The sequence below is a fragment of the Sorex araneus genome, chromosome 2 (assembly GCF_027595985.1).
Source record: "Sorex araneus isolate mSorAra2 chromosome 2, mSorAra2.pri, whole genome shotgun sequence".
Classification (NCBI taxonomy): domain Eukaryota; kingdom Metazoa; phylum Chordata; class Mammalia; order Eulipotyphla; family Soricidae; genus Sorex; species Sorex araneus.
The window spans coordinates 249,231,855-249,258,481 of NC_073303.1; the positions used below are offsets into that span (position 1 = coordinate 249,231,855).

The following is a 26,627-nucleotide window of genomic DNA, read 5'->3' on the forward strand; positions in this document are numbered from 1 at the left end:
CACATGGGAGGGCGTTTGCCTCCCACATGGCCAACCGGGGTTCGATCCCCGGCATCCCATATGGTCCCCTGAGTACCACCAGGAGTAATTCCTGAGTGCAGCACCAGTCGTATCCCCTGAGTATCCAGTGACCTAAAAAGCCAAAAAAAAAAAAAAATCAATTCATCTTGGGGCTGGAGTGATAGCACAGAGGGTAGGGCAGTTTGCCTTGCACGTGGCCGACCCGGGTTCAAATCCCAGCATCCCATATGGTCCCCTGAGCACCGCCAGGAGTAATTCCTGAGTGCAGAGCCAGGAGTAACCCCAGTGTATCGCCAGGTGTGACCCAAAAAGCAAAAAAAAAAAAATCAATTCATCTTATCAGTATCAGCCTAACCTTAACCCTCCGGCTCTTCATGCCATTTCTCCAGTCCCAATCTTTATTTTCCTTATTTGGTGTTTGAGTCACACCCGGTGGGCACTCTGGTGGGGCACCTCCAATGGCCAAATCAAACAGGCACCTACATAAAAAAATGCACTACCCTCCTACAAAGGTGTGTCCACAGTTTCCTGTCTATGGGTGTGTAAGAACTGGAAGTTAAAGTAACGTGGACTTGAGGCCAGAGAGAAGGTACAGTACAGTGGGGAGGGCACTTACCTCGCATCTGACCAACGTGGGCTTGATCCCTGGCACCTCATAGGTCCCGAGTCCTAAATGCCACCAGGTATGGCCCCCAAACAAAAAAGAAATATAGAAGCTGGAGCGATAGCACAGCGGATAGGGTGTGGCCAACGTGGCCAACCCGGGTTCGAATCCCAGCATACCATAAGGTCCCCTGAGCACTGCCAGGAGTCATTCCTGAGTGCAGAGCCAGGAGTAACCCCTGTGCATTGCCCAAAAAGCAAAAAAAGGAAAAAAAAAAAAAGAAAGAAATACAAACTTGGAGAAATTTGGGATTAGTCCGTTCCCTACTGGCCCAAGATCAACAAATCCCACACTGAAAAAACAAAACCCACATGCATCAGCCTGGGAACCGCATGTATTGAACAGAGGCTCTATCTCACCCAGGAATCAATCTTTAGATGGGCTCCTCCTGTAAACCATTTAAAACCAGAGTCAGATCAATAGTAGTGGGCAGGGCGGGTTCAATTCCCAGCACCCTGTATGGTCCCCCAAGCACCGTCAGGAGTAACCATTGAGCGTCACTTAATCAACCATTTAGTGTCACTAGGTGTGACCCAAAAAGAAAGGGAAAAAAACCCACCTAACAAACAACCCCCAGGATGTCCACATGCAAGAGTAATGCCTTACCCTGTACTCTTCTCTCCAGTCCTAAAAATATATATATACTTTTTAGCTTTTTGGGTCACACCCGGTGATGCACAGGGGTTACTCCTGGCTCTGCACTCAGGAATTACTCCTGGCAGTGCTCAGAGGGACCATATGGGATGCTGGGAATCGAACCCGGGTCGGCCGCGTGCTAGGCAAATACCCTACCCGCTGTGCTATCCCTCCAACCCGTCCTAAGAATCTATCTTTTGAATGGACAAAATTTGGCAATCCTTAAGTGTTTTCCTGCTAAAATCAGTGGAAAACCACCCAGATGACAACAAGAACAAATACACCAAAATACATGTGTGTGTAGGAGAAGGTATCAGTGTTTATTAATAATAAACAGAGAAAGGGAGGCACCTAGAGAAATGTGCCACATGCCAACGGAACCGATCTGCGATTCCACAATTAAAAAAAAAAAACTGGTCAGTTACACAACCGGCCACTTTCCCCCCACCCTCGCCGGCACCGGGGGCTGGCTGGTCGGGGTCATTGTGGGGAGTCCCGGCCCACGGGCAGACGTGCGGAGGGGTGGGGGGCGGTGGCAAGCCTCGGGGGTCCGGGTCGCGCGACTCCATCAGGGTCGAGACTTCATCGCGGAGGTGGCCAGGCCCAGCAGGATGGCCGCGACCGTCAGGCCCTGCGCGGCGATCCGGGTGCGCATCATGAGCTGCGAGCGCTGGCTCTGGCCGCGGTGGAAGCAGTAGAGGCCGTACAGGAGCGCGGTGGCCGTGCCCAGGCAGCCTGGGGAGGGGACACAGTGGGGGGTAGGGGAAGGGGACAGTGGTGGATCCGCTCCCGGACACCCCCTCCGTCCCTTTCCCTCTTCCAGCCTCTTGGTCTGAAAGGTCAAACTCTGGGGTCAACGGCGCCAAAAAGAAGGGGCCTGGGAGCGACGGGATCACGCGAGGTGGCGGGGTCCTCCCAGTTAAGTCCGCGCCAGCCCCGACACCCCCGATTGCCGCCCCCCCCCACTCGTCGCTTCCGCCTCACTTCTGGTCCGCTCTCCAACCGGGTCCCCCCAGACCTCCCCGGTCCGCGCCTATTCGCTTCCCCCCGACATCACTGTCCTCTCCGCCCCGAGTTCCTGCAGCCTCCCAGCTTACCGATGGGCACCAACGGGTTCTCGCGGGTTTTGCGGATGAACTTGTCCTTGACGCTTTCTGTAGGTTCGAAGACGGTGGGGCTAAATCCTTCGATGACGGGGGGCTGCGAAGGGTCAAAGGGGGCCGCCGGGGCCACACGACCCGGTGTCGCCATGTCCCCAGCCTCTGCGGAGCGAACCGGGTCGCAGCGCCCCGCCCCCTGATGAAGTCATGAAAAGGGGCGGGGAGAAAGAACTTTGAGGCGCGTTCTACGCCGGCGCAGGCGCACGTTGCATTCTGGGAGTTGTAGGCGTTAAGTCAATGTTCCTTCAGGAGGGGACTACATTTCCCAGAAATCCCGCTCTCTCTCCACCACCGCCCGCTCCTCGGGCACGCCCCACCGGAAGACGCCAACTCCACGAGGTACCCAGACCCGCGCGGGGCCGTCTTGAGTTGTCCGTGTGTGGGGGTCCTCGCGATGCCCAAGGCCAAGGGAAAGACTCGGAGGCAGAAGTTCGGTTACAATGTTAACCGAAAGCGCCTGCACCGGAATGCGAAACGGAAGGCGGCTCCGCGGATCGAGTGGTGAGGGATCCCGGGGTTCGGGAGGCGTGGGGTCCCGGACGCACCCGGCCCGACGGTGGGTGACGCTGGTGTCATCTCTCGCTCCTGCCGTAGCTCCCACATCCGACATGCCTGGGACCACGGAAAATCGGTGCGGCAGAACCTGGCCGAGATGGGTTTGGCCATGGACCCCAATAAAGCTGTTCCCCTCCTGAAGCGAAAGGTAACAGATGTCGTGGCGCCCCGACTTTGGACCCCGCCCCGCACCCTACCCCTGCCTGGACACCCCCCCCCCGACTGACCAGTCCGTGATCTCCCTCGCGTTCCTCTGGGTTTTCACCCCCTTCCGCCGACTAGCCTGCAAATAACCGGGGTGAGGGTGCCCCGGGGTGGTCTTGGTTCCTCGGTTCAAACAGCCTTTCCCGTCCCCGGAACCTGGGTTCAAACTTCCCCCTCCTCCATCCCTGCTTGCTCCGCTTGACTTGTCAGCTGCGACACACACACATACACACACACGCACACGCTCGCCCTTAACATTATGTTCCTTTACAATGGTCTGAGGCTTTTCCATGACAGCTTCTGTCTGGACCACTAATATATCAGAAAGCATAGTCATAACTCGGGTATCTGCTTTCTTCCTCAGTCCATTTTATCTGATTGATTTGTTAGTTTGTATTTCGGGGTTTTGTTTTTGGGGACATGCCCAGGTTTACTCGGGACTCTCCACTCTGGAATCACTCCTAGCGGCCGGAGACCGTGTACAATGTGTGAGGCACTTTCCCTGCACGTGGCTGTCCGGGAATTCAATCCCTGGCACTTCATATTGTCCCCTAAGCACCACCAGGAGTGATTCCTGAGTGCAGAGCCAGGAGGAACCCCTGAGTGACTTACCAGCTGTGGCCCAAGAACCCAGAAATTAAAAAAAAAAATACAAAGGAGTCACACCTGGAGGTGCTTGGGGAATCGAACCCAGGTGAGTCGCATACAGGACAAGCACCCTACCCGCTGTCTCTCCAGCCCCTTGATTAAAATTTTTGGTGTGACAGCCACACTCACCCGCTAGTGCTCAGGACTTACTCCTGGCTCCATTATCAGTTTCTTGCCTGTCTTATTGGAGGCCAGGACGGGATTTAGCTCCTTCCTGAACACCCCCCAGGGGTGCCAGTGGGGCTCCAGGGTGCTTTGAAATCTGAGCAATGGATTTTGTGACTCCCCTGCCCTCTTTCACGTCGCCTATTCCTTCCTGCTGGTGCCCTGGCACTAATAGTCACAGAATGAAGGTCTGACATCTGCAGGGTCAGCTCTGACAGTGACTGTGACTGTCAATTAGGGAGCACTCTTGTTTAGCACGTGGCTCAGCAAAGAAGCACGGTGTATTTTTGTTTATTTTTGGTTTTTTGGGGGGGCCACCCTGGCTGGGCACAGCACTTAATCCTGCCTCTGCCTAGCCAAATCTCGGGAGAGGCTATGATTGTGCCAGCAGTTGTACCCAGTCAGTTGTGTGGACAGCAAGCTGTCCTTTCTTAGCCGCTGCCCGTCCTCTTCGACCCTCGTTATGCCCATTTAACAGATGAGCCCAGAAGGGTTTCTATGACTGTCTTGGGAACCAGGACACCTGCAGGCCCTGAGTTCTTCCTTTCTCTTCCCTGTGGCTGACGGTGGGCTAGGAGGCTTCTGAGAAATGCAGTTGTGTTGGGGTGGGCAGGAGCTTCCAGAACTTTCTGTCTCCCCGGACTGGCCTTCCTTGGCCTCCTCTTGCTCATGGGCTCGGGTTTGTGCAGGTGAAGCCCATGGATGTGGACAGCGCGGAGAAGCCTGGGGTGCTGGTGCGGAAGCCCTATGTTCTCAATGGTAGGTGCCGGGCCCCCTGTGCTTCTCTGTCTCCATCCACCGGGGTGCTGTCAGGACAGGCCCCAGAGAGCAGTGAGCAGATCTGGGGCCCCGGGGGACCAGAAAACTTCCCTGTTGGTTTTTGATTTGGGGGCACAGCAGGCAATGCTCCGGAGTTAGATCTGGCGTTGTGCCCAGGGGTCTCTCCTGGCGGGCCGGAGGCACCCTATGGGATGCGGGAGATCGAACCCAAGAGATATAGGAGATTGAAACTCGCGAGGCAAGAGCCCGCCCCGCTGTGCTCGCCTTTCCATTACCCAATAGCTGCCCAGGTGAGCCTGTTCCAGGAAGCGGGAGAGGACGGTTCTGGCTTTGGATTGGTGGAGGCACGCGCGAGCTCAACCAATCGCTGGGCTTTCTGTCCCGTTTCCCCCGCCCAGCGCGCTTCGGGGGCGGGGCCCAGGCTGGTCTCCCAGGACCGCTGAGCCCACCTCAAAGCCTCCCTCCCTGGCTTCTCCCCCCAGACCTGGAGGCTGACGCCAGCCTCCCCGAGAAAAGAGGGGACAAGCTGTCCCGGGACCTCATCGACTACGTCCGCTACATGGTGGAGAACCACGGCGAGAACTACAAGGTGAGGGGCAGGGCCCGAGACACCCGCAGTGGTGGACCAGCTTGTGGCCAAGGGAGCAGGGGGAGGAAGCCGGGGTGGGGGCGGGGCACGGAGGGGCATCACCAAGGCCGAGCCTTGGCGGGGAGTGATGTGACTTCCATGCTGGGACCTGACCTGCGTCCGGAATAAGACTGGAGCTAGTTGTACCTTTCAGGGGGCGGGGTGGGGGAGGTGGCTTACCTGGCAGCGCTCAGGAATCACCCCCGGTGGTGCTCGGGGGACCCCGTGGGACGCCAAGGATCGAACCCGGGTGGGCTACGTTTAAGGCAAGCGCCCTCCCCGCCGGCCTCTCTCTCTAGACCCAGCCTTTCATTTTTCTGTGTTCCTCGATTAGATTTTTCCGTTCTCGGGATTCCTGTTTGGGTTCATGCATCACAGCCGGGCCATGCTCAAGGGCTTTCCCTGCAGGCTTCCGCGTGCGTCCAGGGCTCAGACCTGACAGTGCTCAGGGGACCGTGTGCTGCTGGGGATGGAACCAGGGCTCCTGCTTGGTGAAAGTTCCCCTAGCTGCGAGTTTCACACCTGGCGGCACACCGGGCTTACTCCGGGCTCTGCGCTCAGGGGTGACTCCTGGCGGGCCTGGGGGGACTCTGTGAGGTTGTTGGGGATTGAACCCAGGGTCAGCCATGTGCAAGTCAAATGCCTTACTAGCTGTACTCTCTCTAGCCCCAATGTAGTTCCTTTTTTTTTTTTTTTTTTTTTTTTTGCCTTTTTGGGTCACACCCGGTGATGATAACTCAGGGGTTACTCATGACTGCACCCAGGACCTGGTAGCGCTTAGGGGACCATATGGGATGGCGGGAATCGAACTGGGTTGGCCATGTGCAAGGCCCTCTGTGTTGCACTATTGCTCCGGCCCCCATACTTCCTTTTTCTTAAAAACCAAAAACTTTGGGGCTGGAGCGATAGCACAGGGGGTAGGGTGTTTGCCTTGCACGCGGCTGACCCAGGTTCCCAGCATCACATATGGTCCCCTGAGCACCACCAGGAGTAATTACTGAGTGCATGAGCCAGGAATAACCACTGTGCATTGCTGGGTGTGACCCAAAAAGAAAAGCCTCCAAGTAAAATCTGTTAAAAAAAACAAAAACCAAAAACTTTGCTTAAGCATCGCGATTTACAAAGTTGTTCACAGCACAGTTGTCTCCGGTATTCTATGTTCCAACACCCGTGGGGGGCTGGAGCAATAGCACAGCGGGTAGGGCGTTTGCCTTGGACGCAGCCGACCCGGGTTCGATTCCCAGCATCCCATATGGTCCCCTGAGCACCACCAGGGGTGGTTCCTGAGTGCAGAGCCAGAAGTAACCCCTGTGCACCGCCAGGTGTGACCCCACAAAAACAAACAAACAAACAAAAAAAAAGCAACACCCGTGTGACCTTCCCTCCGCCAGTGTCCCTGGTTTCCCATCCCCCGCCCCAGCCTGCTGCCTTAGCAGGCACTAATTCATTTACTTTCTATTGCCTATTCCAACACGCGTCTTGTAATGGGCATTGCTACATGTGGCCTGAGGATTTCCCGAGCGCTCAGGTGCGAGCTGGGCTTCGGTGTTGGTGGTTCCGGTCAGCGAGCATCTGCCCAGTGTTCGCCTCTAAAGTCTTGTTTTTCCTGGGCTGTCGTCAGCTCAGTGAGGTTTCGGGGTGCCGCATATTCGGCTGCTCGTTTTGGGGGCCTCAGAGCTGGGAAGATCCTCCGCCGCCGGCATCTCCCCGGCCTCTTTGAGGTCAGTCCTGAAGCTGGGATGTTTCTCCGGCCCCCGCGCTGGGAGCCGGATGTGGGTGGGCAGAGCCCTGGGCCATGGGCGGGGCGAGGACTAACTCAGCTGCCAGCCTCCCTTCTGAGATCAGAGACTCTTTGGGGGGTGGCGGGGCGGGGCGGAGGGGGGTTGGGGAGGCATCCACCTCAGGTGCTTGCCCCCTGTCACTCAGAGCTCAGCTGCTGCCTTCCTTTTCCCAGGCCATGGCCCGGGACGAGAAGAATTACTACCAGGACACCCCCAAACAGATCCGGAGTAAGATCAACGTCTACAAGCGTTTCTACCCCGACGAGTGGCGGGCTTTCCAGGAGTCTTTGCAGAACACGAAGATGGAGGTGGAGTGAGTTGAGCGGTGGGTGGGGGAGATGCCTTCCCCCACCCCAGCCCCACCTCTCACTCCCTGCTTCAGACCACCCCTTCGACCCAAGCAGCAGCAGCCGCAGCAACAGTGATAAGCCAGGATTCGCATCCTGGAGGAGGCGTGGCAGCAGATGAGGTGGGCCACACCCGGCCGGACCCCAGCTGCCACCCACAAAGCTCCTCTCTGGGGCCCAGAGACTCCTTTTGTTCTCCTGGGGGGGGGGGTTGCAGGGAAGGAGGGGCGCTTTGAAGGTTGTGTGTACAGAATAAAATGAGGCTCTATTTTAGGTCCCTTGGGTTTTTTATTTTTCCTCTTCCCTCTGCTTAGCTGGGGCTTGAACCCCGGGCCTCACACATGGTGGACGCCAACAGCGAGCCCCTTCCCCCATCCTCGGCAGCTCTGGGCTTGGCACCGCGGCGGTGGGCAGGGCGGCCCTGCCTGGGGTCCCGAAGTCTCCACCCCAGCAGGGAGTGTGGCTCTGGAGAGTGGTCCTACTGGGCTCCATCCTCCATCCTTTATTTAAAAAAATTAATAATAAGCCCCTGGAGCTGCTTCTCTTGCCTTTTTTTAAAATTTATTTTATTTATTGTCTTTTTGGGCCACCCCTGGCAGTGCCCAGGGGTTACTCCTGTTTCTGCACTCAGGATTACTCCTGTTCGTTGTTGCCCAGGAAACCCTATGGGATGCCAGGCATTGAACCCAGGTTGGCCACATGCAAGGCAAGCACCCTCCCCACTGTGCTCTTGCTCCAGCCCACTCTTTTCTTTTCTTTCTTTTTTTTTTTTTGTGGTCACACCTGGCTATGCACAGGGGTTACTCCTGGCTCATGCACTCAAGAATTACTCCTGGCGGTGCTCGGGGGACCATATAGGATGCTGGGATTCGAACCGCGTGCAAGGCAAACGCCCTACCCGCTGTGCTATTGCTCCAGTCCCCCACTCTTTTCTTTGTAAAGCCACACCTGGCAGTGCTCAGAGAAAGCCAGGGATCGAACCCAGGTCGCCCACGTGCAAGGCCGGCACCCTCCCCACTGGACTAGGGCTCCGACCGCTCCTCACACCTTCCCTGCACTGACCCCACCTCTCCCCTCCGCCCTGGGCTGTGGGGCTGACCACATTTGTGGTCCGGGGTGTTCTGGGAGCACCCACTCCAGCCACACCCGACACCCCACACAGCGACACCACAGCCAGTTCATTTGTTTATTTGTGGCCTAAGGAGCTGCCCACGCTCCGTGTCAGGGAGCCGCTCCCACGGCTACAGCCGCCCCCACTCCCCTCTCCTTCCAGATCCTTGGTGGGCTTGTCCCCCAAAGGCCCCCAGTTCTGAGAACAGGGCTCCTGGGCGGACGGCAGTTTGACAAAGGTGGGGAGTAACATTTGGGGGAACAGCTGGTGTTTCTCGGCAGCACCTTGGAGTTGAGATTCTTTTTCTGTTTTGGCTTTTGGGCTACACCCGGCTGTGCTCAGGAATTCCTCCTGCTGGTGCTTCGGGGATCGAACCCGGGTTGGTCGAGTGCAAAGCAAGTGCCCCTCCTTTCTGTGCATTGCTCCAGTGCATGGAGTTGAGATTTTCTTAAGCACCTTTGGGGGCTGGACTGAGCCAGCCCTGCTTGGAGCCAGCTGAAGAAGGCACGGGGTGGCCAGTGGCCTCCCAAAACGCTTTTTTATTTTTTTGCTTTTTGGGTCACACCCGGCGATGCTCAGGGGTGACTCCTGGCTCTGCACTCAAGAATCACTCCTGGCGGTGCTTGGGGGACCCTATAGGATGCTGGGAATTGAACCCGGGTCGGCCGCATGCAAGGCAAACGCCCTCCCCGCTGTGCAATCACTCCAGCCCCCCGAAACACTCGTGCCTGCTCCATCCACACGCCCACAATGTGGGTTGTCTTGGCCTCTCCCAGGACCGGAAGAAGGGGGGAGACAGTAGTTGCCGATTCTGGAAGGACTATCACTAGTGTCAAGGTCATGGCCATCCTCGGAAGCCCTGGGTGACAGGGAGGTGAGCTCAGGGGCCTCGCTCAGAGAAGAACCCCCATTTCCAGTCCTAAGGCTGGAACGGAAGTGCAGAGGTGCTGCTGGGCTCCTGAACCCCTGTTCCAGGCAACTGGAAAAGGTCACTGGACCTTTGGGCTGCCCCATGTGGGGTCCCAGGCTGGGAAGCGTGCCGGGGTGGGGGACCCCCTGGAACCATTGCTTCTGAGCAGGCTTACATTCTCGTCTCCCATCCTCTTGGTTGGTTGACAAAGTCAGCACCGGAGAACAAGAAGGCAGGACTCTGGGGCCGGGGGCACCTCAACAGTCAGGTCTGATCCCCAATATCACGGTTCCCCCAAGCATCAGCTGGGAGCCCAAAACACAGAAACCAAAGAAGTTTCTTTTGACTTTTTGGTTTTGAGGCCACACTGTTGGCACCCTGAATAGACTCCTGGCTGTGGGCTCAAGAGGTCACAAGGAGTGGCTCCAAGGGCTCCTAAGGGGTGCCTGGGACTGAGCCTGGGTCAGCCACTTGCAAGGCAGACAGTTTCCCCACTATACTGTCTCTCATACCCAGGAACCAAAGAAGTTTCTGGAACTTCTTAGGGCTTAAGGAGAAAAGGTGGCAGCCAAGTTCAGCCATCTGAATCATATTTTTTTTTTCTTTTTGGGTCACACCCGGTGATGCACAGGGGTTATTCCTGGCTCTGCACTCAGGAATTACTCCTGGCAGTGCTCCGGGGGGAGGGGGACCCTATGGGATGCTGGGAATCGAACCCGGGTTGGCCGCGTGCAAGGCAAACACCCTCCCCGCTGTGCTATCGCTCCAGCCCCTGGATACCTCATTTTGACTGAAGAGTCAAAAGCAAACCAAAAAAAAAAAAAGATTCCTCCTTCCTGTGGAGAGCTCAGGAGTTCCAAGAAGGCCCCGGTCTATGGCCCCAACATGTCTAGGGACCCCGCGACTGGGGAACTGACTCCAGGCCCAGAATGCCTTGGGAGAAGTTTTCAAGATCCACCCCTGGCATCATCAAATGAACACCGGGGGTGGGGGCCTTGCCTTGCATGGGGCCGACCCAGGTTTAATATCCGACATTCCATAGGGTCCCCCGAACTCCACCAGGAGTGATCCCTGAGCACCACCGGGTGTGTCTATTTGTTCAATCCCCCCACCCCCGGTTTTCATTTGATGAAAGCCCAAAGTGGGTGGGTGGGAAGATCTTTCCAAATAAATAAGTAGATACAGTAATAAACTTTGGGGAGGGGGGGATAGATGAAAGGCTCAAGGGGACCCAGAGATCCCATCCCATTATGTTGGCGCTGAGGGGGATGGGCCCAGGCTGCCCCATCAGTTGATCCAGTTCCAACACCGAGGGGGGATCTTCCCTGGGCAGCCATTCTCTCGGAATGGGATTGGTAGAGAGACGGCATCAGGTCCAGCTGGTTCCAGGTGAAGGCTCAGAATTCCCTGCACCCGGGGCCGGGGCCCGTAGAGAGAGCTGGGTGAGCGCGTTACTCTTTGGGGTGCCAGCTAGTGCCCTTCACAGGCCATGTTTGGCGTCGGAATGTCCTGACAGTCTCAGTGTTCTGGGATTTAGATGTTGACCTGCAAATGCCTGTTCTTGGATGAATGAAAGAAAAAGTTCCAAACCATCTCACACCCCCCGGGGTGGTGATCTTCTTGGGTACCTGGGCTCCCTGCTTCCCCAAGGTGAACACCGGCCCAGTCTGGTCCTGGCCAGGCAGCGTGGGCCTTTCTGATGAGGGGGTGAATCAATTCTGGAGCTGCGAAGCCAGGTTCGGGGGCTAGTGGCACTATTTTTGCTTTTTGGATCACACCCCGCGATGCACAAGGCTTACTCCTGGCTCTGCAGTCAGGAATCGCTCCTGGCGGTGCTCGGGGATCCATATGGGATGCTGGGAATCGAACCCGGGTGAGCCGTGTGCAAGGCAAACGCTCTACCCGCTGTGCTATCACTCCAGCCCCTAGTGGCACTTCTTCACGGAGCTCCCGTCCCCATCTCTTGGGGTGGTCCCAGCAGTTAAGATCTTTGGGGCTGGGAACTGCAGCTCCAGTGTGGGAAAACATGACAGTCGTGGCCCCGCACAGCGGCAAGGTGAGGCCAGAAAGGCAGTGCAGCAAGAGAGACGTCAGATCCAGGTGGGAAGGCGCAGGGCACCAAGTCGCCAGTAGGGGGCAGTCTGAGAGCGCGGTTCCGACCCCGACCTGCAGGGGGCGCTCGCCGCACAGCTCACCTGGGAGGCGGCAGCCTGTGGTGAACGCTGGATCCAGTGCCAGCCTGGAAATGAGGCAGCGCCCTTGCACCACCACACCTGCTCTGCGTGCAAAGCCGACTCCCGGAGAGGCTTTGCCTGGCGGTGGTGGCTCCAGCTCCCCCCCCCTCCCCGTTGGCTGCAGCCTAGGAGAGCAGCTCCAGCAGCAGCCGCCAGATGTGCACAGTGCCAGGGTTCTCGAAGCCGGGCCCCTCGGGGGCCACGCTGGCGGCGAGCAGGAAGACCTCGCGCTGGCTGTCGAGGGTCTGCAGGCCCAGTTCCTGCTGCAGCTGCACCATACTCACCGCCTCGCTCAGGTCCTGTTGGGGTGGGGGCGCGGAGGGTGGCTGAGTGAGGGGCCCACTGGCAGCCAGCCCCTCCTCCAACACCCTCTACTGCCCACCATCCAGGTGGGAAAACATGACAATCATGTCCCTGCACAGAGGCAAGGTCAGGCCAAAAAGGCAGTGCAGCAAGAGAGACGTTCAGATCCAGGTGGGTAGGCGCAGAGCACCAGGCCGCCAGCAGGGGGCAGTCTACGGAGGCGGGCGCGTTTCCAATCCCGACCTGCAGGGGGCGCTCGCTGCACCGCTCACCAGGAAGGCGGTGATTCTACTCCAGCCAGAACACCCAAATCCGGGCTCCTAGCAGGGGCCGATGTGGGGCAGGGTCTTCATAATCAAGACCCCCTATTTGGGGGGTTATTTATTTGTGGAGGGGGAGGGGTGACACCCTGCATTGCTTGGGGCTTACTCCTGGTGGTGCTCAGGGTAATGCATGGGATGCGAGGGATGGAACCTGGCCGGATGTGTGCAAGGCAAACGCCCTGCCTGTTGTACTATCACTCTGACACTAGCACCTTAACCTTTGTTCTCTGTTTCTTTGGGCTTGGGGGCCACACTCAGCAATGCTCAGGGCTCGCTCCCGGCAGGGGTTGGCAAACCCTACAGAGTTTTAGGGACCCAAGTGGCATCATCTGTGTGCAAGCAGGGGCCCGAGTGGCATCGTCCGTGTGCACAGCCAGCGCCTCGACCCGGCTCCTGGCTTGGACCGTCTGCAGGGCATCCCCTGGCTGACCTCAGGGCGGCGCTAACCTAGAGCAAGGCTCCTGGGCTGAGGGCTTTCCTCCAGGGCTCAGCCCCTGCTCCTAGACTCCCACCCGACCTGGGCCCCCCACCCCGCGCCCCCTCACCTGCTTGTTAGCCACCACGACCACGGGCAGGTCGGGGTCCTTGTCCAGCAGCCTGTGAAGCTCCTGCCGGGCCCAGGGAAGCCGCGGGCGATCGGCCGAGTCCACCACGAACACCAGCACGTCCACCTCGTTCACAAACTCCTTCCAGTAGAAGCGCAGGCTCTCGCTGCCACCGACTGAGGAGAGGCAGGAGCCCCCCCACTCAGAGTTGCCCAGAATCCCCTCATCCCCCAACTCACAGTCACTTCCCAAGGCACCTTTTGCAGGTGGGCGGAGCCAGAGACCGGCTGGGCGGGGCCACCGCTCATGGGCGGGGCCGGGCACTCGGTAGTGGAGCCTGTGCTGGTCAGCAGGGCCAGAGGACTTGCCTTGCAGGGGCTGGAGCAATAGCACAGCGGGGAGGGCATTTGCCTTGCACGTGGTCGACCGGGTTCGATTCCCAACATCCCATAGGGTCCCCCAGCATCGCCAGGGGTAATTCCTGAGTGCAGAGCCAGGAGTAACCCCTGTGCATCGCCGGGTGTGACCCAAAAAGAAAAAAAAAACATTAAAAAAAAAATAGGGGGGGCTGGAGAGATAGCACAGCGGGTAGGGCGTTTGCCTTGCACTCGGCCAACCCGGGTTCGAATCCCAGCATCCCATATGGTCCCCTGAGCACCGCCAGGAGTAATTCCTGAGTGCAGAGCCAGGAGTAACCCCTGTGCATTGCCGGGTGTGACCCAAAAAGCAAAAAAAAAAAAAAAAATAGGGGATGGAGCAATAGCACAGCGGGGAGGGCATTTGCCTTGCATGTAGTCGACCCGGGTTCGATTCCCAGCATCCCATAGGGTCCCCCGAGCACCGCCAGGAATAATTTCTGAGTGCATGAGCCAGGAGTAACCCATGTGCATCACCGGGTGTGACCCAAAAACAAAACAAAACAAAACCAATAATGCAGGGACTAGGTGACAGAAACATTTCACAGTGGTGGGAGTGTGACGGGGGTAGGGGGGGTTGGAAGGACAGGGGCAAGAGTCCAGAGAAAAGAGTCCTTTGTCTTTCACCCCGTGCGATTTAGGTTCAGTTCCTGGTGCCCTGTGGGGCTCTCCTGAGCTCCACTCCCCCCACCCTCCCACCCCCGCCCCACCAAAACAAAACAAAACAAAACCCAACAACCTTTCATAGGAGTCAAGAGACAGAGGATGGGGGAAGGGGTAAAGGCACTTGCTTTGCCTGTAAACGACCCTATTTTCATCCCTGGCCCCAGATGTGAGCACATTTAGGCCGGATAGTACAGTGGGGAGGGCACTTGCCTTGCAATGCATCCCCTGTGGTCTTCCTGCTCCCTGCCAGTAGTGATTCCTGAGTGCAGAGCCAGGCATCACCCCTGAGCACTGCACTGTCGAGTATGAGCCAACGCCCTCCCCCCCCAAAAAAAATAAGTGAATACAGAGCTGGGAGTAGCACCTTCACACCATGTAGTGGCCCACAAAACAAACAAAACATTTCACAGGACTGGGGTGTAGTAGGTGCTCAGTTAAGCCTCCTCCTGGATTGCCGTCTGGAGACAAAGTGGATACAGTGGCTGGGGGAGGCAGAAGCCAGGGGACCTGCCAGGGCACTCACTGTCCCTTCAGTCATGCACCCTCCTTGGAATGGCACAGACAATACTACCTCCTTCCCCCCCCCCAACCCTGGGTCTTCACAGTGCCCTGCAGAACAACCCAAATACCAGCACCTCAGGTTCGACCTCAGTGTTCTGTGCGAGAGAGAGCCGCTGACCTCTGCCCTCAGCACAATGCTTGGCACGTAGCAGGCACTCACCAAGTCCTCACTGAGTGCTTACGAGGTGCCAAGCGCTGAGCTGGGTGCTGGGGATGCAGAGGCGAGCCAGGCAGGCAGGACCCCCACGTCCCCCCACCCCATCCCTGCTAACTAGGACCTCGGGGGGCTGGGGGGCTTCCACCAACCCAAGGCCGAAGGAGAGGGAAACCAGAGCTTGAGGGGCCGGAGAGAGCACAGCCAGCGGGGCACTTGCCTTCCTTGTGGCCAACCCAGGTTGGATTCCCGGCACCGCCAGGAGTGATCCCTGAGCAGAGCCAGGAGGAAGCCGCCAGCACCACTGGGTGTGGCCCAAATAACAGATAGGACACACACAGAGTATGGGGGCGGGGGGCGGTGGGGGACAGAGCTATAGAACAGCGGGGATGGCGCTTGCCTTGAAAGCAGCGCACTAGAGTTCGATCCCCGGCATCCAATAGGGGCCCCTGAACCCACCAGGAGTGATCCCTGAGTGCAGAGCCAGGAGTAACGCCCCCCTCAAAAAAAAAAAAAAGAAAAAACAAAGAAAAGAAAAAAGAAAAGAAAAGAAGTCTTTGGGGCCAGAGCTATAGTACAGTGGGGAGGGTGTTTGCATTGCACACGGCTGATCCGGGTTCGATCCCCGGCGTCCCATAGGGTCCTCCAAGCTTGCCTTGAAAGCAGCGCACTAGAGTTTGATCCCCGGCATCCCATAGGGGCCCCTGAACCCACCAGGAATAATTCCTGAGTGCAGAGCCAGGAGCAACCCCTGAGCATCACCGGGTGTGACCCTCCTCCCCCCCCCCAAAAAAAAAAGTCTTTGGGGGTAGAATGATAGGACAGCAGATAAAGCTCTTGCCTTGCACACGGCCAACCTGGGTTCGATCCCCAACATCCCACAGGGTGCTCTGAATACTGCCAGGTGTGATTCCTGAGCCCACAGCCAGGAGTCAGCCCTGAGCGTCACTCCCTTCCCCACCCCCGCAGAAAAGAAAAGAAAAATCGCCCTTTTCTGGTGGGCCTGTCTGCCAGACTTTATCGGAGGTGGGGGAGGCCCCGGTGGGGAGATCAAAGCTGGCAGGGGAGCAGAAGCACCCTGGAGACCAGCAGCTCAGGGCCACCTGCACAGGATCAGTATCCTTCTAGTCCTACGACACATGAGCCTTTAGCCGTGTCTGTCCCATCCTGCAGCGGGGCCAGACCTCAGCACCGAAGTCCCACAGCTGGATGTTGCCCCGGCACTGAAGCCCGGACTGGGACTGCTCGGACCCCCAGCGCCCCTCACCCAGCCTCGGCACCTCTCTTTGACCTCTGTGTCCCTGGCAAGACAGGGGCCCCCCCCGAGGAAATTCTGTTGAAAGACCAGATCCTAGGCAACCGCTAAACATGTGCCACAGGGAAGGACAGACGTCACCAGGGCTGGCTTGTATGAAGCAATCCCTGAGACCAGAGACGCTGAGTCTCAAGGGGGGTCAAGAGTGAGGGCCTCAGGGGCTGGAGCGATAGCACAGCGGGGAGGGCGTTTGCCTTGCACGCAGTCGACCCAGGTTCAATTCCCAGCAACGCATAGGATCCCCCGAGCACCGCCAGGAGTAATTCCTGAGTGCATGAGCACTCAGGAGTAACACCTGTGCATCGCCGGGTTTGACCCAAAAAAGCAAAAAAAAAAAAAAAAAGAGTGAGAGCCTCAGCCCGACTCACCAGTGAGCATTTAACTGAGCACTAAGGTGTTTTTTCTTTTTTTTTTGGGGGGGGAGGTCATGGGTGGTGGTGAAACAGCCCAAATACCCAACAGCTCTTGACTCTGGAATTTCTCCTAGCAGTGCTGAGGGAATCTAGTGATGTGGGGCTCGAACCCGGGGCTCCAGGCTGCTAAAACATGCACTTCTGCCCTCTGAGCCGTCTCCCTGGCAGGAAACCTTTGACTTCCATCGACCTCCCTGAGCCTCTGTGGTCTGAGTCCCAGGACCGCCTCTCACCTGGGTCCTTAAGACCTCTCCAGGGATGCCCGAGAACCTGGGACCAAACCTTCCAATCACAGGCTCCCAAAGTCCTCCCAGAGCCTGCGTACATACATGGGTGCCAGCATGGACACGGCTGTGTGGGCCAAGTGACAGTCCCCAACACAGCAGAGGGTCCTCAGAACCTAGGCTGGTGAGGGGCGGGGGTGGGGAGTGGCGGGTAGAGAAAGGTTCACGAGTGGTGGTGGGGAGAGTGGAGAGAGTATAGCAGGGTGGGGGCCTGCCCTTCATGAGCCAGACTCTGCTCATCCCCAGCATCCCATAGGGTCCCACCCCCGCCCCCAGCACCGCCAGGAGTGATTCCTGAGCCAGGAGGGAGCCCTGAGCATCTCCAGGTGTAGCCCAAAAACTATTTTTAAAAAAAGGGGGGCAGGGCTTACAGGGAGAATATCCTTTTCAGTAAAGAAGAACCTTCCAGAAGGATGCAAAAGTATAAGCAAAGGGCAGAGGAAAGAGAACATGGCAGAAAAGTGTCACACTGGCAGCTTAGGGGAGCACCCGCGTTGCCACCAGCAAAAGGAAGCAAAGAGATCAATGGTTTACCGTATTTCACCGTGCCATTGTTGCCCAGTGCATAATTAGTGCCCTGTGTTTTTGTTTTCTTCAGTCCAATGCTTGGCTTCTAACCTTTTCATCTGTATTAAATTTTTTTTCAGTTTTTGGACCACACCCAGCTGTGTTCAAGGTTTCCTCCTAGCTTGGTGCTTGGGGATCACTCCTGGCAGTGTTTGAGGTGACTATATGTGAAACTGGGGATTGAACCCAGGTCAGAAACATGCAAAGCCAGCATCTTAGAACCGTGTAGTTGCTCCAGTCCTCTAGCCTTGTTACAAGCTTCCCAAAATTGTCGCTCTCCCTACCATTTTGGGGAGAGGAAAACAAAACAATATATTGGGTACACAACTGAAGCGATTACACGGTGAAATACGGTAACTTGCTGGACTTTTTTTTTTTCCTTTAAGAAATAGAAAAGTTTGAACTAGAGTGATAGTACAGCGAGTGGGCGCTTGCCTTGCACATGGCAGACCTAGGTTTTATCTCCAGCACCCCATAAGGCTACCCCTGTCTCGCCCTGCCCTGCCCCACCAGAAGTAATCCCTGAGCACAGCTGTGTGGCTCCTAAACAAAACTAACATACAAAAAACAAACAGAAAAGTTTGTTGAAAAGTTGAAAAGCAAGAAACTCCCCAACTGGGGAGGAACTTAGATAGGATTAAGCAAAGTGTGGGCTGTTGGCCTCCCTCGTATATAGAATACTGCTTCTAGCTTTATGAAACTGTCAGGAGGAGTTTATTAAGGACCGCCTGGCAAGCAAAGACTCGGCTTGGCACGGGGGCAACTTTAGCTGTCAGCACATCGTTGTTAACCTGGAGGATGAGAGGCAGGGGTCTGAGTTAGAGACCCGGGATCAGGAAGGAGCACCTAAGCTGGATTTTCCTCCAGCGTCCCAGACTGGCGTGGAAATCGCTCCTACATACAGCTGAGGGACAGAAGCTACAGTACGACGGGGAGGGCGTTTTTTTTTTTTTTTTTTTTGCCTTTCATGAAGGTCTCCCCCAGCATCCTGTATGATCCATCGAGCACTGCCAGGAGTGATTCCTGCGCACAGAACCTGGAGTAAGCCCTTGAGCACTGCCAACCCCCCAACCCAACCCCAATTAAAACCAAACCCAACCGAGATGAATCCTGTTTAGCTCCAATCCACATGCATGCAAGAGACTCGTGGTTGCGTGTGTGTGTTTTTCGGGGAGAAGGGTTCGTTCTGCTCACTCTCTAGAAGGTCCACCTCGAAGTCCTTGGTGGGCAGCCGCACGGAGTTGAACCCCCAGGTGGGGACGTGGCCTTCCAGCGGGGGTTTCCCGGCCAGCACGCGCAGGAACGTGGTCTTGCCCGAACCGTCCAGCCCCAGCACCAGCACCTCGCGTTGCTCCAGTTCTTCCAGCGCCGGCTCCTCGTCCTCCTCGTCCTCGGGCTGCGGGGCACAGGGCAGGCGGGTTGCAGCCGGCCCCCTCTCGGAGCGCGCCCCGCTGCCCCAACTGCATCGCCCTCGATCCACCCCTGCAGGGCCGGGCGGGGGTCCAGTGTAGGGGACCGGGACCCAAGCGCGATCTGGGGAGTCCTGATCCTCTGCCATGCCGTCCTCTGCCTTCGCCCGTGTGACCCCGCGTGACTCATGAGCCAGTCCGCGGCGTCGCCCCAGGGTCCCCAGCCCTCCCCACGGTGGCTGCCTCTGGTGGGGGCGAGGTGCGATCTCGCCCCTTCACCGCACTTCTGCCTCCGCGCACGCACCACGCAAGGGATAACCACGCCCATCTACGAAAGCCACGCCCACAAGTAAGACCATGCCCCACGGGGGGCACGCCCAGTCAAACCACGCCCACAGAGTCACACCCAGTAAAGACCACACCCTTACGGAGTGTCGTCCAATCAAACCACACCCCTATGGGTCACGCCCAACCAAACCACACCCTTAGAGTCACGCCCATAAACCACGCCCCCGGTAAGCCACGCCCAGAACCACGCCTCCTCTGGGCAGGTCCCTTTCTCGGGCACGTCCCATCACGTCTCGGCTGGGCCGCCACTACCCCCCCACGGACAAATGCCCACTCGGCGCCGGGACTCCGCTTAGTCCGCTAGGCGCGCCCACCCGCGCCGGCCCGTGCGCGCTTGCAGCGGCTGCTGAATGCCCCACCCCCTCTGCGGAGCCCGCTGTCCCCGGCGCTCCGGGGGCAGCCACCCCCGTGGCGGGGTCGCTGCCCGGCCCGCTTTGCCCCGCACTCACGTCCCACTCGTCCCACTCGGGGAGGCGGCCGGGCTCGGCGCCCCACCAGGCCTCGGCGCCGTCGCAGCGGCGCTCCCGTCCGCGGGCGCGATAGGCCCTCCAGAGGACGAAGAGCACCGAGCCCAGCACGGCCGCGGCGCCGCCCAGCGCCAGCACCAAGGGGCCGAGCGGCCGCGGCGCCATCGGAGCGGGGCGCGGGGCGCGGGGCGCGGGGCCGGGCAGCGCTGGCCAAGCCCGGCCGCTGAAGATGGCCCCGCCGCGCCGACTGCCGCGCCCACCCACCCGACCACGGCCGCGCACTACAAGCCCCACAATGCACCGCCGCTGTGGCGACAGGGAGTGGGCGCGGGGACCTCCCGCTCCTCCCGCGAGGGGCGGCAAGCCGCGGGGGGCGTGCGCCTGCAGGGGCCCTCGTGGGAGCGCGCGCGGTTCCTCCCGGTACCCTCCTAAAGCGGTTCAGCCAGGGCTCGGACCATAGTACAGTGGGCAGGATGATTGCCTTGCATGCCGCTAACCCCAGGTTCAGTCCCCGGCCCCCGCCATCGGGTTCCCCTCCCCCACCCGAGCACGGCTCAGGAGTAAGCCCTGAGCACTGCCGAGTGTGCAGTAAGAAAAGATCTCGAACACCAGGATGAGGGACTTGACTCTGGTAACGCGAAAGTGGATTTTCTCTTCTGCCTGATAACTTTTTGGTAGGGTGAGGTGAAAACGATAAGATTAGGGACCAGAGTGACGACAGTACAGCATTTGCCTTGCTCGCCGCCCACCTGGATTTGATCCTCAGCATCCCATATGGTTCCCTGCCAGGAGTCATCCCTGAGCACAGAGCCAGGAATAACCCTTGAGCATTGCTGGGTGTGGTCCAAAAACAAACAAAACTTTAAAAAAAAAATAAAGAAAAGAAGAAGAAGATGGGATTGGGGCTGAAATGATAGCACAGCAGGTAGGGTGTTTGCCTTGGACGCGGCCAACCCAGGTTTGAATCCCAGCATCTCATATGGTCCCCCAAGCACCGCCAGGAGTAATTCCTGAGTGCAGAACCAGGAGTAATCCTTGTGCGTCACCGGGTATGACCCAAAAAGCAAAAAAAAAAAAAAAAAAGTATAGTGGGTAGGCAGCTAACCTTGCACACGGCCGACAGGGGTTTCCTGAGCTTGCCAGGAGTGATCCCTGAGCCCCAAAATTCAAAAGATAAAAGTAATTAGATTAGATTAATTGCATTTACTTTTTTGTTTGTTTGTTTTTTGGGTCACACCCGGCGATGCACAGGGGTTACTCCTGGCTCTTCACTCAGAAATTACCCCTGGCGGTGCTCAGGGGACCATATGGGATGCTGGGATTAGAAACCGGGTCCGCCGCGTGCAAGGAAAACGCCCTACCCGCTGTGCTATTGCTCCAGCCCCTGTATTTACTTTTAACTTGGACACAGCGGAAGTCAGGGCTTATTCCTGGCTCTGTGCTCAGGGATTACTCCTGGTGGGCTCGGGGGTGGCAGGGATTGAACCTAGGTTGACTGCATGCAAGGCAAATGCCCTACCCGCTGTGCTATCACTCCAGACCCCCTAAATGCATTTTATTTATTTATTTATTTTGGGGGTCACACCCAGCGATGCACAGGGGTTACTCCTGGCTCTGCACTCAGGAATTACTCCTGGCGGTGCTCAGGGGACCCTATGGGATGCTGGGAATCGAACCTGGGTTGGCCGCGTGCAAGGCAAACACCCTACCAGCTGTGCTATCGCTCCAGCCCCATAGATGCATTTTAGATTACCTAGTTGATCTAGGGCTGTCCCTGCTCAAAGGGTAGAATAACTTGCCCTGTATTTGGGAAGTCCCAGCTTCATCCTTGGCACCTCCTGGGCCTCTGGTCAGTTCTAGGTAAGATCCTGGTCGCCCCTGAGCACCACTGAGTGTGTCCCCTACACTCCCGCCTGGCAAGACGCCCAGAATCTCTGGCTAGGTGGTTCTGACCCTTCAGACTGTCCACGTTCCCGGAACCTGAGCGCACTTCCTGTTAAACCTATTGTCCCAGATTGATGGTGTGACATTAGGTTCCTCTTCTCTGTGTTTATCTTTGCCTTTGCCAATTTGGGGACGCTGACCTCTATGTTGGACCGGTTTGACAGCTCAACCATAGCTTCAATTTCTTCAATGGCATCTTTTTCATGTTACCGCTAGAGGGCGCTTTTCTCCTCATTCTTTCTTCTTGGGACCGAGTTCGATCCTCTGGTCTGATGTGTGGTGGGGAAATGATGTTCAAGTGGAGAAATGCCAGAGGCATTGGTCGAGGGGCTGTGGAGATGCCCCCAAGCCCTGTTTGCATGGCAGACCTTCCCGGTGTCCAAGATGTACTCTGCTGTCGTGGTGTGAACATTGGCAGATCTGTCTAGGGAATTCAGGGAGTGGAAATTTGTGAGTGCTTAGACGGACCCAAGTGAAGAGCAGCTGTACAGAGATGCAGATTGCTCCTCTCGAGGGCACGTAGGGGGTTATTTGGGTAAGAGAAACCTGGCAAATTTATTTATTTATTTATTTTGGGGGGGTCACACCCGGCAATGCTCAGGGGTTACTCCTAACTCTGCTCTTGGGATTACTCCTGGTGGTGCTTGGGGGACCATATGGGATGCCAGGGATCGAACCCGGGTCAGCAGCATGCAAGGCAAACGCCCTACCTGCTATACTATCACTCCAGCGCCCCCCACCCCCCGAAACCTAGCTAATTTAATTATTTTGTAGGGGGTCACAACTGACAGTGCTCAGGGAATACCCTATGCGTTGTTCAGGATGTGCTTAGGCTGGGACCACATGGTGCTATGTCTTAAACCTGGGCAGCTAGAGAGATAGTACAGCAGGTAGGGCACTTACTTGCCTTGCAGGCAGCTGACCCAGGTTCGATTCCTAGCACCCTATATGGTAGTCCAAAGCCTCTCCAGGAGTGATGGTCCCTGGGCACGGAGCCAGGAGTAAGTCCTGAGCATGACTAAGGAGTAGTTCCCAAACCGAAATGTAAATTTTGGGGCTGGAGCAATAGTACAGCATGAAAGGCACTTGACTTGCAACTTTGAGAAAACCAGGTTCTATTCCCAGCATCCCAGATGGTCCCCCAAGCCTGTCAGGAGTGATCCCTGAGCACAGCCGGGATGGCAACATCAAAACAAAAAACCCGGATCTCCAACATGCAAAACATGCACGGAAGTCTTCTGAGCTACCTCCCCATTGCTCAATTTTGGGGTCACACCTGGTGGTGCCTGGGAGCCACTCCAGGTTCCATGTTCAGAGATTGCATCCGGGGCTGGAGTGATAATCCAGCGGGGAGGATGCTTGCGTTTCACACGACCTACACGGGTTTTCATTCCTGGTACCGCATCCCACGCCCTGCTAGAATGTGATTCCTGAGCGCAGACCCCCGGGAGTCAACCCTGAGCACTGGCCCCCGAACAAAAGCCCAGCAAAGATGGGGTGCTTCCACTGATCTTGGGAGAGGAACCTGGGCCTCCTGCAGGAGACACTCCTCTTTTTTTCTTTTTCCCTTTGGGTCACAGGGGTTACTCCTGGCTCTGGACTCAGGCTCTCAGGAATCACCTGGCAGTGCTCAGAGGAGCATATGAGATGCTGGGAATCGAACCCTGCTTCGCCGCGTGCAAGGCAAAAGCCCTACCCACTGTACTATTGCTCCAGCCCCAGGAGACGCGCCTCTTGAAGGAGCGCAGCAACATTCATTCCCAGCCAGGCGGTGCAGGTTAGAGGACTACAACTCCCAGAATGCCTCCCGCGCCCCGCCCCGCCCCGACTCTCGCGGGAAGCCGCGCGAGCTGGGGAGGCTTTATCTGCGGGCGCGCTGCGGGCGGCGGGCAGCCGAGCTCGCTGCCGGCGTCGGGGGCTCCTCTTCGTCCAGGACCCGACGCGCCGCTGTCACCCGGCCCGGGTCCCCGCTCGCCGCCGCGACTCGGGAGCCTCGGGAGAGCGCGGAGCGCCTGGGATGCCAAGGTTGGTGCTGCATCCGGCCCCGTGGCGGCGGCCGAGGCGGGCTGGGCCCTCGGTCTCCCTCCTCGCTCCTGCGCCCGAGACCCCGGGACCCCCGCGCCGCCGCCGCCGCCGCCTCCCCTGCTCACCCCGCCTGCTGGAGCCTCCCCGAGTCCTGGGGGGGTGGGTTCTCGTCCGCGATGCCTCACATCCTCTTCGTGCTCCGACCCCCTCCTCTCTGCGTCCGCTTGCCCCGTGCTTGGGGGCACCCCCTTTGCAGCCGTGGAGCCCCCCCACCCCCGCCCCGGATAACTTTGTCTTCCCCTTGCATTTGGGAGGCTGAGGGTGGCGGGACTTTGGGTCTCCTGGAAGGAACCACCTCTGGGCCACCTCCCCTTAAGGATGACAGCTGGGGGCGCAAGCCCCTTAAGTGGACAGGCAAAGAGCGTGGCTTACCTGGGGGGCTTTTTCCTGGAAAAAAAAGGGGGGGCTGAGAAGCGGGTCTCCCCTGCCTCCTCCCCGACCTGTGACCTTGGGGTAGACCTCGCTCCTGATTTTGTTTGGTGCCTGCTTGCTCGCGGGAAATGGGTCAAGCCCCCGCCTGTTGACGCCAGAGCTGTGGGTTCAAGGAGATGTTCGGCTTGAATGCCTCTCCCTCTTCCCCCGCCCCCCTGCCCCGTTTTTGTCTTTTTTGGGTCAAACCCGGCGATGCTCACAGGTTTCTCCTGGCTCTGCACTCGGCAGTTACTCCTAGCCAGGGACAGAACCCAGGCCAGCTCTCAGGGATCACTCCTGGCTGGGCTTGAGGGATCCTTAGGGGTGCTGGGGGTGGAACCCGGCTCTGCAAACACCCTACCCACTGGTCTGTCTCTCCAGCCTCTTGTTTTTTTGTTTTGTTTTGTTTTTTGTTTTGCATCCACACCAGCCAGGCTTACTCCTGACTCTATGTTCCCAGGTCAATCTTTGTGGGCTCCGGGGACCCTAGGGGATGCCAGAGATTGAACTTGGGGTCAGCTGTATGCAGGGCAAGCGCCATCCCCGCTGTCGTTTTATCTTTGGCTCTTCAATTCCATTTTATTTTTATTTTGACCTTTCTTTTTTTTTTTTTTTTGTGCTACGCCGGCACAGTGCTCAGGTCTTCCTCCTGGCTCTGTGCTCAGGGATCACTCCTGGCAGTCTTGGGGAGCCCTGTGGGGTGCCGGGAAAATAGAACTGCTGGCAAGGCAAGTGTCACCCCTGATTATGGGTCGCCTCACTTGGACCCTGAACCCTAACTTAAATGCGTGGGGGTGCCTTTTGCATGTTTGCATGCTTGGTCTTATGACTTTTGAGGACCCCAAGTGGGCACGCTGGAGAGATGGGGCCGTGGGGAAGACCCCGATCAGACCCCCAGGTCCCACCTTACTTTGGGTGCATTGCCAAGAGTAAGCCTTGAGCACTGCTGAGTGTGGCTACTACCCCCAACACCCTCCCCCCAAAAAATTATAATCCCCATAGGAAATGCTGGGATGTGGGTGGGCAGTGGGTGGGGGGAGGCTGTCCCCTTTCCAGAAGTGACCCCCACCCCCATCTGCAGAGAGGCAGAACAGCCCTTAAGAGGGGCTGGAGCGAGAGCACAGCGGGTAGAGCGTTTGCCTTGCACGCAGCCGACCCGGGTTCGATTCCCAGCATCCCATAGGGTACCCTGAGCACCGCCAGGAGTGACCCCTGAGCATTGCCGGGTGTGACCCAAAAAAGAAAAAAAAAATCCCTTAAGCACTGCTGGCTGCGGACCCCGCCCTGAAAAAAGGATCAGAACTGAAATCCTTGGTTATTTGTTTCCTTCTGCAGCTCTGGAATGGACCCTCCGCCCGAGGCCTTTGCCACTTGACAGCAGCCGGATCTGCGCCTCTTAAGCCCTGTCTGGACCAGAATCCCCTCAGCCAGCACCTCTCAGGTCGAAGGTCAGCACCGTGGGGGAGACCTTGGCCTTCAGCTATTTTTTTTCTTTTCCTGTTGGTATCTGTCCCCCAATGGCTTTCAGAGTGTGTGTGTGTGTGTGTGTGTGTTTTGGTGTGGGGGGGGAAATGTACTTGTATCTGTCCCCCAATGGCTGTCAGAGGATGTGTGTGTGTGTGTGTGTGTATGTGTGTGTGTTGGTGGGGGGAATGTACTTGTTTTCTCTGTCAGCAAAAGCTTTACTCTGGGGGTGGGGCAGCGGCCTGGGTCACACCTGGCGGACCTCAGGGCTGGCTCCTGGCTCTGTGCTCGGGAATGAACTGCATTACTCCTGGCGGGGCTCGGGAACCATGTGGGATGTTGGGGATTGAACCCCAACTTGCAAAGCAAGTGCCTTCCCCGCTCCGGCCCCCCCTTCCTTCCCTCCTCTCCTCTCCCCTCCCTCCCTCCCCTCTTCTTCCCTCCCTTTCACCCTTCCCTTTTTTTTTTTTTTTTTTTTTGCTTTTTGGGTCACACCCAGCAATGCACAGGGGTCAGTCTTGGCTCATGCACTCAGGAATCACCCCTGGCGGTGCTCAGGGGACCATATGGGATGCTGGGATTTGAACCCGGGTTGGCTGCGTGGAAGGCAAACGCCCTCCCCGCTGTGCTATCACTCCAGCCCTGCCCCCTTCCCTTTTCTTTCCCTTCTCTTTCCTTTGTTCCCTTTCTGGTTTTTGGGCCACACATCCCGAGGTGCTCAGGGATCACTCCTGGACCTTCTCAGCTCCACCATCGCTCCAGCCCCCAGGGGAAATTCTCTTCTTGGCTATGGTCAGCTTTTGCCCTGACGGTGAGGATCTAGACCAGAACCGCTTTTTTTTGGGGGGGGGGGGTCACACCTGGTGATCCACAGGGTTACTCCTGGCTCTGCACTAAGGAGTTACTCCTGGCGGTGCTCAGGGGACCCTATGGGATGCTGGGAATCGAACCGGGGTCGGCCGCGTGCAAGGCAAACACCCTACCCGCTGTGCTATCGCTCCAGCCCCTAGACCAGAACCACTTTTAATAGATTTGGATCATTTAAAATAGTCTCTTGGCCCAGAGAGATTGGAGAGGGGATAAGACACTTACCTGGCATGTGGTCAGC

At 57.5% G+C, this 26,627-nt stretch overlaps 4 protein-coding genes across 5 annotated transcripts in view; 2 read left to right on the forward strand and 2 right to left on the reverse strand.

Moving 5' to 3' along the window:
* Window positions 1-1,620: 1,620 nt before the first annotated feature.
* HIGD2A (HIG1 hypoxia inducible domain family member 2A) lies at window positions 1,621-2,637 on the reverse strand. Its single transcript, XM_004611440.2, has 2 exons — window positions 2,419-2,637; window positions 1,621-2,056 (listed from the first exon to the last, which is right to left on the reverse strand). The coding sequence occupies exons 1-2, from the start codon at window positions 2,570-2,572 to the stop codon at window positions 1,890-1,892; spliced, it is 321 nt and encodes a 106-aa protein (XP_004611497.1). The 5' UTR covers window positions 2,573-2,637; the 3' UTR covers window positions 1,621-1,889.
* Window positions 2,638-2,779: 142 nt separating this feature from the next.
* On the forward strand, window positions 2,780-7,771 carry NOP16 (NOP16 nucleolar protein). Its single transcript, XM_004611441.2, has 5 exons — window positions 2,780-2,982; window positions 3,076-3,184; window positions 4,743-4,812; window positions 5,316-5,422; window positions 7,416-7,771. Exons 1-5 carry the CDS (start codon window positions 2,876-2,878, stop codon window positions 7,557-7,559), a joined length of 537 nt encoding a protein of 178 aa, XP_004611498.2. The 5' UTR covers window positions 2,780-2,875; the 3' UTR covers window positions 7,560-7,771.
* Window positions 7,772-7,882: 111 nt separating this feature from the next.
* ARL10 (ADP ribosylation factor like GTPase 10) lies at window positions 7,883-19,878 on the reverse strand. 2 transcript variants are annotated; one of them, XM_055127366.1, is made up of 4 exons: window positions 19,598-19,878; window positions 18,586-18,787; window positions 13,016-13,191; window positions 7,883-8,089 (listed from the first exon to the last, which is right to left on the reverse strand). In XM_055127366.1, exons 1-4 carry the CDS (start codon window positions 19,778-19,780, stop codon window positions 7,925-7,927), a joined length of 726 nt encoding a protein of 241 aa, XP_054983341.1. In that variant the 5' UTR covers window positions 19,781-19,878; the 3' UTR covers window positions 7,883-7,924. The 2 variants fall into 2 exon arrangements, with proteins under 2 accessions (XP_054983341.1, XP_004611585.2); XM_004611528.2 differs by lacking the exon at window positions 7,883-8,089 and adding an exon at window positions 8,098-12,143.
* A 3,532-nt stretch (window positions 19,879-23,410) lies between these two features.
* The window catches only part of KIAA1191 (KIAA1191 ortholog), a 15,246-nt gene continuing 12,029 nt past the window's right edge, over window positions 23,411-26,627 (forward strand). Inside the window, exons 1-2 of the mRNA XM_055127616.1 lie at window positions 23,411-23,584; window positions 25,391-25,503. The gene's annotated coding sequence lies outside the window, so the exon portion shown is untranslated. The remainder of the gene's footprint in view (window positions 23,585-25,390; window positions 25,504-26,627) is intronic.